The sequence below is a fragment of the Taurulus bubalis genome, assembly GCF_910589615.1.
Source record: "Taurulus bubalis genome assembly, chromosome: 5".
NCBI classification, from domain to species: domain Eukaryota; kingdom Metazoa; phylum Chordata; class Actinopteri; order Perciformes; family Cottidae; genus Taurulus; species Taurulus bubalis.
The window spans coordinates 13,125,902-13,144,191 of NC_136593.1; the positions used below are offsets into that span (position 1 = coordinate 13,125,902).

An 18,290-nucleotide genomic window follows, 5' to 3' on the forward strand; every position below is an offset into this window, starting at 1 on the left:
TTGTTTCTTGCCTTGCGTTAATCCCATATAGTCACATCTTAATATACAGCAGACATAAACAGTGCAAAAAATATACACACTGCTGATGTTGCTGTTTTGATGTTTGAGTGAAAGGCAGATGAAGTGTAACAGTGTGAAAACAGAAAAATATATAAGTTTGTTATGAGTCACATTGCATGGTTGGTCTGTGGTCAGCAATTAGTTCAGCTCAGTTGAACCCGTACGCTCTAAGGAAACCTAATGGTGTGGAAGATGGTATGTGGAGGGCTTAGAGAACAGGATTGGTCAAGGAATTAAAGAAAGTCATGCATAGTTGAGAAAAAATAAACACCAAACTGCATCAAGTGACTGAATAATTGTTTGTTTCCTTGATTCACGTTGTTTAAAATAGCGTATAGTTTGGAGGGAACTTAATCACTTAACTTAATCCTTTTGATGACTGTCAACTTGCATGTGTGAATCGCTTTTTCCTGTCAGGTCGAACTTGTTGAAAATGCACTGATCAAACATAAACATGGAGTTAATCACATTTATGACACTGAGATGACTTTGGGTTATTTGCACCAGTGGGTGAACCAACTTGGACGGTAAAACGGAATTCAAACTGGAGCCATGTAATCTGAATAGTTTTATTTTCTTACAAAACATTAGACGCAACAGCATGAAATACAGTGGTAATGGATTAATTACTTTATATGACTTCTCAATCATATGTTTTCAGGAAAAATAAAAGCATCATATTCTATTTCTCTTTTGCAATTTATTATTGTACAGGAAAATAGTTTAAGCTGGCGCTATCCTTGAGTCATGAGTCAGATGTTTCAAATAATAAAAGACATATATATGAAATATCGCCTGTGTATTTTCATAGTGGCATTTTTTTAATACCAACATTAAGTGCTTAATGTACACTTCATAATGCTAGGAATTATTAATAAACCCATTTACCCTCAGATGTTTTCGACTGAATAACATATTATTGAATATTACAACCAAAAACTCATTGTAATGTGCACAAGTCTGTTCATTGTGAATGTGCATTTTATCCGTTATTTGCATGGGCCCAACAGTTTAACTTGATTTAATACAGTCCAATCGATCAAGCAAGCAGCTACTGACAAATGCTCCAACAAACACATCAATCTTTGACTAACACACAAGCAGACCCGATTAAACCACGGACAGATTTGTTGTAAATGGAGGAAATGAGTCTGCCTTTAGCAGTGTTTACAAATTGCCTGGCTAAATAACGAGGGTTATTTATGTGTATCTCATGCTAAAGATAAATTAAATCTCAGTACTTGTAATCATCTAAGAGAGTGATTCCCAACCTAAGGTTTTAAGATGAATCTAATCACTCACAACTCGCGTACAGTACATGTACATTGTGATGTGTGGCCCAAGTAAACCATGCTTTTCATTAAAGCAGATGTTATCGATATTTTATATTCACAATGGATCACTTAAATACTTGTATGTGAACTGGATTGCTCATTGTGAAGAACCCACAGATCATGTATCATCTGAATCTGCGGTCTCCCTCACTTCTTTTAGTGTCCTTGAATTCTTTGTTTTTACTTTATTGGCTTGCAATTTAACGCTCCTGTTTTTCTTCTTTTAAGGGTGGCTGTAGCTCAGGGGGATGAGCGGTCGTCCCGCAACCACAAGGTAGCCGTCTCGATCCCCAGTCCCCCCATAGCTCACATGTCGAAGCGCCCCTGAGCAAGACACCCAATGATGGGTCAAATGCAGAGAAGAATCTCCCCAAGGGGATTAATAAAGGATACTTCCTTCTTTCAGCAGGAAAGCGTCTTAAAGCTCCGTCAGCAAGCAGTCAACTCAGCTGTTGCCATGTTGAGAGCCATGGGGAGGCGATAGATATTCTCTGAAATCCATAAAGAGAACTATTAAAATACAGTATACTGGAAACTATAAGCAGAGAAGAATTCAAACCTTGTCTCCTGTGTTTTCTATTGTGTGGTTGTTATGAATGGTACTTGAGTTATCCATTACAGTATTAGGAAGTCTTCTGAAGGGATGCTGACTGCTTTACAGAACATGGAACATAACATATCAAGAGGTGCCACAATAAACCAGCTAGACCTCTTCATCTACTCAACACTTAAATTGTGTGTTAGCTGCAACTCTGTTGGCCATACTAATTATATCACAGCATCAATGAAAAGGCCTTTTTAACTAGTGAGCCACAGCTGGAAAACTTGGTGTTAGTCCACGGGTGGTCCGTTTCCTTTTGGCAGCCATTCAGGCCTCTGGAAAGTTTATAATCTGATTATATTCCTACTTTAACCTCAATAAACACACCTAAATGAATTACATCTGGCTCAGAATGCTTACCATGGAGGAAATAAAACCAGAATTACCTTATATTAGGATCGGGAAAACAAAACAAAAGCAGTGAAGACCATGTGTGTCTGTTTTATATATTCATATTTATCTCTCATTTATATATTTGTTTTTCTTTAATCTAAACCATGTAATTTATCTGTAGATTATCTTTAATAATCAACCAGTAATCATTTATTTCAGCTCAGGATTTTCTCTCAGGTCATTGACCTCCAAGTCATCCAGTTGAAACGATCAAAACACGTGTGGCTGAGCTTGGGCTCGGGGTGAGGATGGAGGGCTGTTGGTATTTCTCACAAGCTTTACAGATTAAAAAAATGCATACAAGCAAGGATTTGTTGAAAGAACTTTCAAAGGTGGGAAGGGACAGAGTTATTAGTACAGACACGACTACTGGTCATAGCATAACACTATGGTCATAGTATACTATGCAATGCAAGTAATGTGTTCCATAAGTAAATTATAATAAATATAGTATTGTATACCATTATAAAAAAAAAAGCCTAATAGACTATACCATAATACGTTTGTTTAATACACTATAGTGTACTGTGCCATAAAGGAGTCATATTATATAGTATGATGTGCAAATGTCCTGAACATATTCATAACATAATATGCCAGAAAAAATCCTTCTGTAGTATACCCTAAACGTTTTTATAAGAAAATGCATAGTAGAGTCTGTACAGCTCCTTCATTATATTTGAGTTATTGTGGAATAAAAAAAAAAAATGAACAAAAAAAACGTAGTTAATATTCTTTACTGTTCATTACTTATTTATAATACGTGTTTTGGTTTCTCTTACTATGTCTCGTGTTTACACTTTTATGTATGCTGCTGGAATCCTATAAATGTCCCCGCTGCGAGTTTATCATATCTTTTACATAAAAAGATATGATAAGCTTATTTAAAAAACAACAACAGTGCATTGAAAGATTTAAAGATCAAAGTTGTTTTAAACTTCTTGTAACTGCCTACAAAAGAGCAGAGGGAACTCCTGTCGTGTTTAAAATGTTGAATGAGTTTTTAGCAGTTCCTTTAACCAAAACATTTCTCCTCTTAACTTCTTAGACAAAAGTCCAGTTCAATTTTGAGTTGTCACTCATTTCATGTTAAAAAATGTCTCTTTTGTTCATTGTTTGAGGCTGACAATGACTCCATCCACAGGGTACAAGTGGTAACTGCATGGCAAATGTAAAAGATACAGTATACTGCTGCGATTGGTTATAAAAAAAGTACTACGATCTTTACTCCAGTAGAAGTCTAAACATATGTCATCACAAGTAAAGGTTAAGCATTCAAATGTTTCCCTGCAGTAAAAGTATTTGTAATGTGAGCTAAATATATTTAAAGTGTCAAAAGTGAAAGTATACTCATGATGCAGAACGGCCTCTTTCAGAGCGATATTGTTACACTTAACAAATACGAATATTATTATTTATGCATTAACATGACACAACATGTTTATGTTATAGTTATCACAAATTAGTCCATGTTAACTACTTCAAAATGCATTGCATTTTGTGTTCAAATGTATTTGCATGTAACATTTTGTGGAGAGAAATAAATATGCTTCAATATATTCAAGTACTTTACTTGAACAATGTATCTGGAAAAAATCTAAGCGAGAATCGGATATTAGAAAAGTAGAAATGTTAAATGTGTTTTTGATTGAGCACAGCAGTGTAACTGGTTCAAACACATGCAGACGGCTAAACCATGTGTAGGGTGACATAATCGGGTTTTTATAAATTAGTTAATAATTAGTTAATAGTTTCTTGCCAAAAATGTGCCTTTTCTTCAAAATTGTGCTTCAGTAATTAATACCTGATGTCTATTAACAAGAACATGAAATATATACTGACCAGTAGATGGCAATGCAAAACCACTCTAGTAAGTGCATGTATGAATGAGTTGTACCATTCATGCACATTTTCACCACAGCTGTTCAGTGTAACAAGGACTATGAATATGGTGCATTCCCATAACTACCACTAGCCAATGTTCTTCTTCAGCCATCTCCATCAAACCCTTTTTATTGAATGTCACAAGACAATAAAACAAGAAGTTGCTGTGAGATTTCACTGATTTATTGTTTTGTTAATGCTTGTGCAAGGATAAGAGTAACAAAAATCTACAGACTAGACATGATAATATATCCTGTTCCTATCATACAATGTTATTTATACAAGTATCCTTTAACAGTATGTATATATTCGATCCAATGTACCTTTTACAGTTTAAGATATATTGATTATCCTTTTAAGACAGACAAAAAACATCAACAGTAAACAAATTCATCTAAACATCCACACAGCCTGAACTGACCAAATGCAATCTAGACGTTATGCAAGCTTCAATGATACTGATGTGCTATATTTCATGTTTCTAGTACAACGTCATTGAAATGAACAAACAGAACCTTCAAATGCAGCACAGTTCCCTGTCGTGTTTCTAAGTGCATTATTCACTTGAATTGAAGGAGAACATGTCATTTGTTCATTGAGGTAACACATCTAATCTTTTTATATAGAGATTACTATTTTCATAAGAACATGTTTCTGATTGTATTCTTTATTTATGTGTATTAGTTATAAGGATGGCATGTCTATAAAGTTCACAAAATGTATCAATGTTTTATGTGTAACTGTGGAGCCCTGCAGCTTGGTCTACTTCTGTCGCCCACTGACCTGTTCTGAGATAAATACAAAATATAGTTTGGGCTGAAATAAGTTGAATATTTTTCTTCTAAAATGTACATTTTGGAACAGCTTGCATGCAGCATTTATTTATAAGATATCAGAGTCAGAAAGAGTTTGTATCAGTCCTGGTCCACTGCTGAGAAAATGCAACAAAGAGAGGCAGAGTCTCAGGTTGTTGCTGATTGTGCTGCTGGACCGATACCAATTAACCTGGCCCGTACCCAGTGGTGACGACACCACTGCCCCTGCTGGTCAAACTGGTCCTTAAGTGGCCAGACTGCAGCAGCACCGCTTAGTAAGTTTTACTGGGACGGTTTGTGGGGGAACAATAATAATTAAGCAAGAGAGAAGTTGGAGGATATTTAAATTTAGTTTAGAGTCATTACTGTACGTGTAAATGTTTTTTTTATAATATAGTACTTCTGTCAAAAAATGTTGGCGAAAAATTCCCAGTGATAGGTTGTTTTTTGACTTTTGTACCGGTCGGATTGGTGTTGGGACGTAAACACTGCCGCCTGGCGCGTTTTATTTTTTTAATACTTTCATTCCCATTTTTTTCAATATGGAAGTCATTTCCTTGAAGCCAGCCTTTACTGGCCATTAGAGGAGCTTTAACTACCCTGGTTTACTAATCATCCATGTCTGTGTCTAAAATCATCCTCGCTCAGTTACAGTTTACTCTGTAATGAACAATAAATGTCCCACACTTATGAATCAGCATCAGTTTGCGCAATCACTAACAGGTGTAGTGTAAAACTGTAATTTTCGCATTGATAAAAAGTGATTCATTGCATTGTGGAAGTGTTGGAAGAAAAGACTTAACATGCCATGCACACTAATTTTTTTCATTCCATTATTACATTTTTCCATTATTACATTTTTTAAGGGCATTTCCCACGCAGAATTTAAATGCTGAAATAAAAGGGTGGTCAGTTAATATAATGCTCTACATAGTAAATAGAGAGTGATTTTAGACACAGTCACCGTTGCTAAAAACTTTATACTTGCTGGTTGGTATAGATTGGCACAGTGTGACAGGCTCTCTAAGGAAAATGGAGTTTGTTTAGTTTGAATAGACTACATCAACCAGCAGCACGGACTGGATATCTAGATAATTAGTGGTGTAATATTACCATAAGTGTTCCCTTATAATGGAACATAAAACCAGACAAAATACAAGCTCACAGCATTTTTTGTAACCTCATAAAATGAGATTTTCATTGTCAGATTTCAGTAAACAGAAGCATCTTCCAGTGCATCCCTTTTTTATCCAGCAAGGCTGTTTAGCGCGGTAACATTCTATAAAATTATTTTAGTAGATTTATATACTATTTCTGTGTAATATTGTAATGCAGTACATACATGTGTGGGAGCACAATTGTCAGAAACCAGAAGTAGCCATCCTACACTTCAGAAGATTATACAGACCGGGTGTCAATGTTTGTTTTGTGGTCAAAAAGAGGTGCAGGGGCATGATGGTGGTCACACTCACTTGGCATCCATAGTGTTCTTCAACCACTTGACTTGTGACCGACTGGAGCTACATGTTACCTTGTTTGTCTGAGCATGAGGAGGAGGTGGATGGTGATGGGGAAGGTGGTTTGGGAAACGCCCTGTCGGTGGGTGTGATGCATGGGCTGCCAAGACCAGAGGAACTAGAGCTGCTGGAGCGGTGTGGGCCCTGTCCAATCACAGGAGCAGGGCGGACGGGTCTGACAGGCGGGGGCCTTAGAGGTGCACTCGGTCTACGTGCCGATATAGCAGGTTTAAAAGTGCTCATGGTCTCGGAGGAGCTGCTGCTGCTCCGTCGCTGGGCTGCATCTGGATCCCGGATCACCATTGTGTGGAGAGGGCTGCCAGGCGGCTCCTGGGCTCCACCGGGGCGTTTGAGGGGCTCCAATGTGTCCAAAACAACGTCAGGGGCTTGTTTGGCTACATTCTGTCGCTCCAGCTCACGCAACTCATTGAGAGCTGTATTCATTGTTTTCTCTATGTCCTGAGAAGAAGGAAAATAATATATTGATATTTTGAAATACATATAAGGCAACAAGTAACTAAAACCAGGATGGGGGAGACATGTCCCTGCATTGGTAAAGGTCCAGTTTGATGTACGCACTGTAGCTTCTCTAAATAGTGTCCTATTACTGTTCCACCCCCAGAATCCAAACTGTAAAGATAGAGGAAGAGCAGTAATGTTCAGGAGCAGCAGCAAGTGATTAGCTTCCTGGCTTTGCCTTCTAAGCTAGATACAGTCTTACTGTCCAACCCTCTGATGGGTGTGAGGCAAAAAAAAAAAAAAAAACACGGCAACCTCCTCTTCACGTCTTCAGAAGTCATCTAATCTCTGATATATTTACAATCAATATCCTCTTAAAAAGTTGCTAGAATTTGATATGAATCAAATATAACATTTTAGGCTACATAAGTACAGTGTTCTTTTCAATTATAGATCTACATACAATACTTATTTAGGAAATTATAAGGTATCTATCAACTGTAATTGGGGTAGGGTTAGTGTATAAATATTATGATGTATACCATTTAGAAGTATATTCCAGTTGAAACACTCACCTCAGCAAGTGCTTCAGCCTCAAGAGTTTTGTGATCTCCTAAACTTGCGTGCCGAGTGGTGCTGGGTGAAGATCGTTGAGAGTGGCTTTCCAGGAAGGCCCTTCTGTCGGAGTGGTTGATGCAGCCAGCGCTGCCAAATGTGGCGAGACGCCGTTTCTCCGGACTGTCTGCTGGGCCCCTGCTAACTGCTGTTTTGTGTGGGCTGCAGGGCCGAGGCATAACCCGAGGGGGCTGGTCTGCAGCTCTGGTGGGGCTGTGACTGTCGGCACCGTTCCTGTGGCGCGGACCTGCAGCTCCATCTGATCGCATCCTCACCCTAAGAAAAAAAACAGTGTGAATCTCTTGACTCTTATACTTGTACAGGAATTTAAGATGCAAAGATGGATTTATTTTTTCATAAGAAAAAAAGCAAATGCTACTTATATCTACATGATGTATTCACTGTCTGTATTGTGCCCAGAGAGTTGTATCTCTACCTTCCCAGTGCTGCTCCAAATTGGCGCTCAGGTGTGTGTTCACATGGAGATCGGCGGTCATTTCTGGACGAGGCTCTTTCGTCGGGGTGGGGTCCGCTGCTGGCCGCGCTATCAGTCCTCTGGATGCTATCCGAGAATGCATCGTCCCTGATACGGATAGACAGAAGAGATTGATCTTGATTAATGGCTTCTACCCTCGGGAAATGTTAATATTGGCTTTTAATTTGAGAGATTCAACTCGGAAGTTTAATCACTCAAACAGCACATAAGAATCCATAACAATTAAATTCGTGCCACAAAAACAAAACAAAATTGTCATCAGCACAGTGAGCCTCATTACTGTTACAGAATAAATCACGTATCAGTCCTTTGAAGCCAGGGTTGGCAGCATATACATCACTCTTCTTAATTTTGCTTTAATGTTGTTAGTAGCCCTGTGATGAAGGCAAGAGGCCACAGCAGAAATGTAAAGCTGTCTTTGAGGAGTGACCTGTGCTTGTCTTTCCTACAGCTCTACAGCTTATTGCTGATCGGGAGCCATTTGTTTTGTTTTCATTGCAACTAGTTGTGTCAACAAAACAAGAAAAACACAGGAAAACAGGATAATTTGTTCACACTGATGCTTGATGAGGGCGCAGGTTTTATAAGACCAAACTTTTTGGAAACACAACACAGCTTGAGAGGGTTGGTAAGAATAGAAATGTGCATTTTGGGAAAATAGAGCACCATAAATAATGGCCAAGCCCAAAGTAGCTTTTGTCCTGCAGCAGAACCAGGGTACTGACTTCTTGACTAAGACACCTTTGTGTTTCTGTTTCTATACTGACATCTGTTTGATATAACAAAAGTCTTACTGTGGGCTTCACAGAGCAAATGCATCTTACTCACATGTCTTGTACCACAATGTACTGATGGGGAATCAGCCCATCCACGCCATTATGTCGGCCCTCCCACCAGTCCTCAGAGGCTCGCATGTAGAGTAACAGAGAGGCTCCCTTCTTGAAGGAAAGCTCTCTCGGACTTCGGCCCACATAGTCAAACTTTGCAATGGCCTCGATCTGCTCCAACTCTGCAAAACAGAGAATACACACAAAGAAATGGGATGGAATTCAATGTAAGACAATGTATGAGTTTTTTCAGCTCTTACAGGTGCGGCTGCAATCTTTGCAGTGGACGGACTGTGTTTGGCGACTCACCTTCATCGCTCGTGTTAGGTCCGGTGCCATTGTCTACCTCGTCAAGAGTTCCTGGCTCACTGTGGGGGCTTTCACTAGATGGAGAAATAAGGAGATGGATCCCAAAACCATATTTTATATTTATGTTTATGTAAGAGAAAGGCAAATAACTATTCTGACGTATTATGGTTTTGGTGTTTTTCAAATTGTTGACAGAAAAGGTTCATTGAAATTTCATCCATTTATTTTATCAAATGTTAAAACAAAAAAACTCAATACAGAAAACAAATTCAAAACCAAAATGACCTGTCAAATGAAATGTGAGATCACAACTATATTTTGCATCCAAATAATACATGCACGGTAGCATACATCTTTGTAAGACCCAAACTAAATCCCTAAAAAGTATGAATATGGTTACAGTTATAAAATGGTTATTTAAAAAAACAATACTATAATCACTTTGGTCACTTTAATCACCTCAACTGTGCAATATAAATACATTTGATTCTGTCTGTATATATAATAGTGTTATTGTGCATTCTTTACTGTTTTTATTTATTTATATTACTTTTTGTTTTTACTATGTCTTTTCAGTGCACTTTACCCGTTTGCTGCTGTAATTCTGTAAATGTTCCCACTGCGGGACTAATAAACATCTAATCTAATATAATCTAAAGTTATTGGCTTCCTCAAACATAAAGCTAACCAACATATAATAACATTCTGTTTGATAGTGTCCTACAAACAAAAACACGCAATAGAATACACTATAGAAAACAGGACTACTATGAATTAGACAATAAGCCGACATCCTGTCTTGGGTTCCTGTCAGCAGTGAGAAAAGTATCAGCTCAGATTTACTTTCTGACCAGAAGCACTTTCCACATAACCAATATACATTTCACCATTGAGGACTGTGCAAATTGTATAGAATACTGCCTAAGAAATAAATTAAGGGCAACAAGCAGAAACAGATATTCTGTTAAACTGTTATGAATTGAGAAAAATAGACAGTTAATGCCTGCACATAAATAGCAGTGTTCCACAATTTGCCCCTCATTTACTCAAACACACACTCCTAATCAACAGCTGCACCGTAGTCTATGGAGTGACACATGGTGGACACCTTGTCTTACACTTACCAGTACTCTTCCCCACCAGCCATGCACTTTTCATACACAGGTCCGTCCAACTCACGCTGGCCGGGGAAGATGACCTCGTGGTGGATGATAACGGTCTTAATGATCTCGTTAACATGCGCTTGGCAAGACACGGGGTCCTGGTCATCTGGTATTCGCATCAATGTGGGGCCAAAGCAAATAGCCAGGTTGTAGGCGTCCATCATGTTCTCATCACTGTACTGAGCAACACTGGAAAGGCAGAAGCAATTAGTATCACTTTGTGAGGGTCAAACAAGTGAGATTTGTTGTGGCAGGACTTACTGATCTAGAAATGCAAACAGGTATCTCATGACGATGATCACGGACCGCTGGAGAGTCACAATGATCTGCTGAAGGTGATGAGCCCTTTCTGCGCCTGAGTCAAGCTCTGAAATAAGGGAAACAAAGAAAAAGTGGGAAATTACAGAAAGCTACACTAAATAAAAAGCTTACATGGATGTTTTCCTGGAATGTGACTCACTGGTTGTGGATATGAGGTCGACGAAGCGCTCTTTAGGGAAGAGTGCGTTTTCCAGCCCCCTGAAGTAGAGCTTAAGAACGCCCGCCACAGAGTTGATGTCATGATCAGACTGATCATCCACCAGTGGATCCTCTCCTATAGCATACATTGAATATCCTCATTAATCATTTATTACTATCAATTTTAATACATCACAGCACTGATGCAGTTATTTTATATGCGTATTTCAAGTCGGGAGGTTAATATAAACATTGAGAGTGCAGTTATGTTTCCTCATGTATTATTACTCCAAGATGCTGATCATATGTATTATGCAACTAAAATGGTTTACATGTCCATTATGACATTACAAGTGACACATGGGCTCTGTATTTGCACTTTAGAGGCCTGTGGAAGAGACTGTGGCTTTTGAGGTGGACAAAATGCAATTTAAAACCAATCAAAAGAAGATGGCCAAGCGGACTGGGACTAACCTCTTTCAAATGCATTTTTAATATCGTTGACTTCGACATGGGAGCCTGGAACTCGAAATATACCTTGCTGCTGAAGACCTGTGGAAAGATGGACCAGTTAGTGTACAATGTGTCCTGTCTATGAATGTTTTAATAAATGTTAAGAATACTAACCAATCCTCACAGAATGTGCACAGGACATAAAGCCTGAAGGTTAAAGTACATAAACAAACTAATTATAAAAAAAATACAAAACCCCAAAACAAATGTCAGTTCAGGTTAAATTGCATATGGATGTTCAGTATGCATGTGACAAAAAGGGTGCAAAATGGTGTGAGACTGGATTTGAAAGACTAAACCAGTATGCCGCAGCAGATATTACATTAAAGATGTCATGAAGGCAATGTTTCCCCCGCTAGAAGACTTCTAGGTCATTTCAATATTTCAATCAGTCATTGAGGTTCTGGTCAGCATTATTATCAAATTAGTATAATTTTGTGGTCCTTTTCCTTGGTGAATATGAAATAATAATCACATCTTTATCGTCACTATAATATTAACAAACACACTTTTGCCATTACTAAATGCTTGGTTTTATGACATTCCTAAGCATGACTGTATTTTGCTGCGAAGGGACAATAAGACAGAATTGAATTTGACAGATTTTAGTCAACCAACAAACTGATTAGTCAGAACATCTTTATTCTTCGTCTTCTATAATCTTATTTATTTAGGCTAATTTCAACACAATAGTTCCAAGAACTATGGAGCCGCAGGAATTTAAACCATGCAAATAAGTCTGTAAGAGCTAAAACCAGTATGGCAGCTTTTGAAAGAAAAAAACAACACAGATCCATTGTGTTGTGTCCACCATTCGTCTTAATATTGACACAAGTGGCTTCCAGTGCTTCCTGATTGAGTGAAGGAAGTCCCAGCACTGCAAACTCTGCCCCAATAGTTTCTGAGCTATTAGAAATGACGACCTTCAGGGTCTGGACATTTTTTGGCAGCAGGAACTATGACGGAGTTAATAATTTAGACCCGTGGGTGAAGTTCCTAGAAAAGTTTTATGTGGTAAAACAGGGCTATTTGTATACTAAAGACGTATTTTTCTGTCTTGGACATTTCTATTGAACACATGTTTTATTGTATTGCTTTGTTTAATACATATTTAAGACATATACTGTATGACTGGTTTTTCAAATTTCATGGAAAGAAACATGGACATTGCATAGGAACCTACCATACAGGTTGATGTATCGAACGCAGCTCTCAACCACCACTGGTATAGGCTGCCCTGAGTCCTACCAGACAGATTCAAATGATTATTATTCTAAGCACATACACAGAAAATTGTAGAAGACAAATGCCTGAAGGATGTTATATCAGAGGGTTATGGAGGCAGCCCCTCAAATTAATTTACTTAAAGTACATTGTTAATCATTTTATGTTTTTTTTGTTCTTTTTTTGTTCTTCAAATAACTGATGTTAAAGTATACAGAAAGAAAATATGCAGAACCAAATTGTGCGCACCAACATATGTTACTATCGCTACAGTATTTTCACAGGAATGCCAACAGGACAGAGGCACAGAAATGTTGGTTAGCAAACTGAACACAGTGTGATTATCCCGCCCGGCTATTAGACAGAGTACCTGACTCCTGGCACGGACATTCCGTCTTCCCCTGGGCAGAGAGCAGAAAGGCCCGTAGACAGAGGAAGAAAGGCAACAAGAACCACAACAGGTTAGTGAGAGAGACAGACCGTACAGAGGCAGAGAAGAAGAGGAGGCCTGGCCTGAAAGAATAGCCAAAGCATCAGTGCCCTGTGGGGTTTGAAACGTGGCCCAACAGGTGGAGTGTGTGGGACAGAGGGTGCTACCTGAGAGGATGCGGGGGTAAGAGCTACATAAAGTACGGCCTATTTCTCAGGCTGCAAACTAACCAATTATTTGTCATTATCCATTAATATAACCATTCTTTTCTCTAATAGGTGGTTGGATCATTTGTTTTGTAAGATGTCAGAATATAGTGACAAACAACCTCCTTCAGCCAAAAGTGTCATCACTTTTTTTTTTTCAGCCAACACTCTAAAAGCTAAAGATATTCAGTTTATTATCATCCAAGACAAATATAAGTAGAACATATTTTAAAAGCTAGAACAAGAGTTTGTTTGGAATTTGTGCTTGAAAAATCACTTAAATGATGAATTGCTTTTTTAATGTCTGCCAATTGACTGATCGTTTTAGCTGTAGTGCTCCACTGCTGTTGATGCACACTTGGTCTTGCCTGCCCCTGTTTGTTTGAGCATTAAAGTGGATGTGGCCGTTTGTTTATTGCATAGCCTGACATGGCTGGCACATGGCCAACTGACATGAGGCCAACTTATTTCAGTGTCTGAAGGCAGGGGATCATAGGAGAGAGGATGTTAAAAGCAGACCCGGCACCAATGCAGTGCTTAAGAAAGCAAAACCATCTCCAGAATTAGTTTTTTTTTTTTACCAAACCCTGTCTTCCCTAAAGTAGAAAGACTGTACAAGGCAATGAGCAAGAGGAAAATCAGTGCATGAGTGAGCCAACATTTGGGTAAAAGAATGGTCAAAGGCAAGAGAACCCCCAAGGACCGCTAGTGAGACAGCTGAGCTCATGGAGAGACAAAGAGCACAGATGGGCCAATACCTGAATGAAGGCCTCCATATTGCCGTTAAACAGCTTACGGTTAAAAACGGAGCGAGGTCTAGACTTCCGCATTCTCTGAGGTTTAGGGGGAAGAGTGGGGGGCCTGGGGAGATGGTGGGGGTGTACGGTTGGTACAGGGTAAATATGAATGCTAATGCAATTGGTATACACATTAAAAAAACAGACATTTTTCCTAAAATGTGTTCATTGTCATGTCTTTGCCACAATCATTTGCACCATCAAAAACACAATATTTAAATGAGATGAGCAGATCGATACCAACTTTGTTTCATCCGTACAAAGGGTGAGAACAATGACATGTTATTACCAGGTAATTACTAGGTAATAGTAGGTATTTCCGGCCAGCTGTTTTCCCCTGCTTCCAATCTTCATGCTCAGTTAAGCTAACAGTCTGTAGCTTCATATTTGGTGTAAAATCATGACAACGGTATCGATCTTTAAATGTAACAAAAAAGCATATTTCCCCAAATGTCAAAATAGTTCTTTGAAGTGGCCTTTAATGAAACTGCTGTAGCAAACTTAATCAAAGTCAATGATAATGACCACAAGGAATCAACACACATAAAATTCAATAAAGATTTTGAAGATGTTATCTTCAAAATAGATAAAAGCCAAACACTATTCAATAAATCAATATTTCTTCATTTTCTGCTCACTGAATTGTAGTAGAACAACAGCAGGACATTATCCATCTCCCTGGCATTTAATTTATTAGTCTAACATAGTTCATAGATTAAAACTGTGAAGAACAACTCAGAGCACAGCCTTCTGTGATTAGGATCAGACTCTTTGTTCAACAAACACCAGAGAAGTTGAGACAACTCTCATATGCCCACACTGTGATCTCATTCCTGCCACATCCAGAGACACAGGAAGGATTTTACACGGCATTGCCTACGTTATTCAGCTTACCTTGTTGTTCCATATTCAGCCCTCTCCCCTAGAAGGAAAAACAACAGAGAAAGAGCCCAAATTAGTATACACTAGTTTTACAATCACAGAAGTTAGCTGTACGGTTGAGTGCTGGCCGACTATACGAGGCTGGCAGATGGAGACGGAAAGGGGTGTTATGAGAAAACGGGCATCTATTCAGGCGGCCTCAATGGGGTGAGCGCCACGGCCGCATTTGACTCGCCGCCAGGCAGTAGTCATTCAGCGGTTGCCCTAGAAACAGCACAAGAACCCCAGAAGGGGAGAACTCGTCTACTAGCTCTGCAAAGTGAAAACGTATCCAGGGCAACAAGAGTGGGAGGTTTTGTGGGAGCTGATTTGTACAGTGTGATGATTTCATGATATCGGCACCACATTCTCACACACACACACACACACACACACACACACACACACACACACACACACACACACACACACACTTCTCACTTGTACGCAAACTAATTAAGGCCTCACTTTGATCAGTCAATCAGAAATGTTTGCTCAAGGATCAGGTCGTGTGTAAAACAGCCTCACGTCAAACACACATAACTCCATCCCAAAGCAGATGAGTCTGAAGTAGAAACCAAATAACACAGAATATATAGATTTGGATTCACTCTTCATATTTTATTTGAGGAATATATGAACAAAGTATTGCACGGAAGACCCCTCAGGTCTTTTCTACCCATGACCATTTTTTAGGTCCAAAAATTGTCAAGTTGTCAATGGATATATTAAACCTTTAACACATTTTTTGATTAAATTTCAATCAATCAAAGTCCACCATATATACGCTTGTATGTTCACAAAGATTAGTACCATTTACAATATGTGCTGTGCTAAATATATCGTATCCATAACTAAAACTATGCCCTGGCAGATGCTTGCGAAATTCTGAAGTAGCAACTCATTAACATACGACTAAACTGCACACATCCTTATTCAAACTTTTGGCTCAGGTTATTGTGCATTCAATATATAAACAAACTATGTCATAGCCTTCAGTCAAAGTACATCTCATCACGAAATGTAGGGGCTTTTTTAAGCCAGTGACCAATTTAGGTTAAACAACTGTCAAGATCCCAAGTAGATGACAAATGAACTCAACATAATTTGAATTATTTTTCTAAAAGCAAAGAGGGAGCTGAACTGAACTGAATATACAGCATTTCAGATATATGTGATTTATGGTACTTTACCCACTTAATACAAAACTCCCAACTATTACCATCACTTCCCTCCACTAATGTAGAGCACAATGAGTCTCACCTTCTCCGAGCGTCTGCTTCAGAAGGTCATGCTTGGCCTGCAGTTTGATAATGAGATTGCTGCCATTCAAGTACTCCTTGTATTTCTGCAGATGAAATGCATAAAGAGACAATTAGCGACAAGGTGATTTCTAGTTATAATGTAGGTGCTGCAGTACTGCTGTCTGAGAACTCACAGTAAAGTAGAAGCCCTCGGTCTCATGCTGATTGGCTCGTCTCTTCACAATGTTCGCCCTGCTCATGTAGGAGTCAGAGGAAGCCGATTTGACCGACTCTGTGGATTGGCTGTGCTGGAAGGCCTCCGAAACATCGAAATCCTCCACTGTGAGCATGTCCTGGATGGTCTGCATGGTGGCGTCGAGAGTCTTCCTCACCTGACACACACACACACACACACACACACACACACACACACACACACACACACACACACACACACACACACACACACACACACACACACACAGCATATAAACCTGTGACTTTAATTCAGTATCAACAATTCACATGTTTTGTTTTGTCTTCATGTTTGTTATGTACAATGATATGAAATCAGTATGGAATTACTTACACACAAAAACAACAAAGAATATAAACTACACTCAATGTAAATATTTCCAATACAACTTCTAATGTGTGTGTCACAAACTAGCTGGATGGCGTAAGCAAAGCCAGCAGGCCATTTTCACAGCAGATTGACTGACATGCCGTAAACAACAGAATAATAAGCTACCGAGCATGAGTCATCATGACATGAAAGATGAACTATGTTCTTTCCATGTGAGGCAAGACAAGGAAGGTAGTGAGCATTTCCATATTCATAACAGGCAGGTGTGACACACACACACACACACACACACACACACACACACACACACACACACACACACGCGCCCAGGTACCCTTTAAACATGTCTAAGCGAGTAACAGCGGCCTTGGTGGCTTCAGGCCAGCAAGCCAGAGAGCATGCTGGGGTGATCCCCCAGTTAGAGGCAGGAGGCGGGATGATTAAGGATCAAAGATAATCATAAATGCAGGGTGTGACAGAGGTAAGGGTGTTGGCTGCCAATCCCAGTTGAGAAATGACTGTAGCAAAGCCAAAAACGTATTGAAATGCTTCAGCTGCTTCAAATAAGACAATAATTGTGTTATAGACGGCCCGACGTTAGAGCAGCAGCTTTCTTTAAGACATTCCCCTGCTCTGCTCTCTGGAGTCTCACTTGATTGATAGTTTCAACGATAAGACATTAATTTCCTGCCACAGTATATGGCAACAATCTGGTGATATGCAATGGCTTCTGAATTATGTGCACGTAATGTTAAGCTACAGCATACAGTTGATAATTTATGTTTTTCATCAACATTCAAGGATTTTCATTCTTTCACAAATTATTTGACTCGCTTTAGAATTTATTCTTGCATAGATGTAGCCGGGACACAAAATGGTTCTTTTCATTTTTGCCGTGATTATTTTTTTCATTTTTCATTTACTGAAATAAAACAAAGGTGTCATTTCACACAGCAAAAGCTACATATTTAACGAGTGTGACTATTATTTAGGTCATCATCTACTGACTCATAAATCACAAGATGAAAGTGTACAGATTTGGGTTGCTGACCCACTCAGCGATACGGTTTCCTGGAGTTAATCCTGCGTTTACTGTATATGAGTACATACGACTCAGTACATTTGGCCATTTGTCCTCTTCTGACTCAGTAGAAAAGAGCATTACAGCACACTTAAAGTGAGCTTGCTAGATTTTGAAAAGAAATACTGACACTAGCTGCCTTCAGCCCTGTGAGCTTGTGTGCACTCTCACCTCTTCATTTTCTATCCTCAGCGTGGCCAGGCGAGACTGCAGCTGGTGGTAGCGCATCAGGAGCTCTGTCTGGACAGGCTGCTGTGCACTCACCTGACACACCTGGGATTACGAAAGAAAGGCAGGGTTAACATTGAGAACGGCAAACATGATAAAATGCATTTTGTATGACGAACTAAGACCTA

The 18,290-nt window shown here is 39.2% G+C and overlaps 1 protein-coding gene across 1 annotated transcript in view; it reads right to left on the reverse strand.

Moving 5' to 3' along the window:
- Positions 1–4,439: 4,439 nt before the first annotated feature.
- The window catches only part of LOC306736400 (SLIT-ROBO Rho GTPase-activating protein 3-like), a gene marked incomplete at its 5' end in the record, with an annotated part of 30,570 nt that continues 16,719 nt past the window's right edge, over positions 4,440–18,290 (reverse strand). The window contains 14 exon segments of the mRNA XM_079218032.1: positions 4,440–7,063; positions 7,639–7,954; positions 8,115–8,261; positions 9,003–9,183; positions 9,311–9,384; positions 10,435–10,662; positions 10,735–10,840; positions 10,934–11,068; positions 11,407–11,484; positions 12,629–12,689; positions 14,064–14,165; positions 16,264–16,371; positions 16,462–16,659; positions 18,106–18,207. Coding sequence (XP_079074158.1) covers positions 6,608–7,063; positions 7,639–7,954; positions 8,115–8,261; positions 9,003–9,183; positions 9,311–9,384; positions 10,435–10,662; positions 10,735–10,840; positions 10,934–11,068; positions 11,407–11,484; positions 12,629–12,689; positions 14,064–14,165; positions 16,264–16,371; positions 16,462–16,659; positions 18,106–18,207 — 2,292 coding nt within the window. The 3' untranslated portion in view covers positions 4,440–6,607.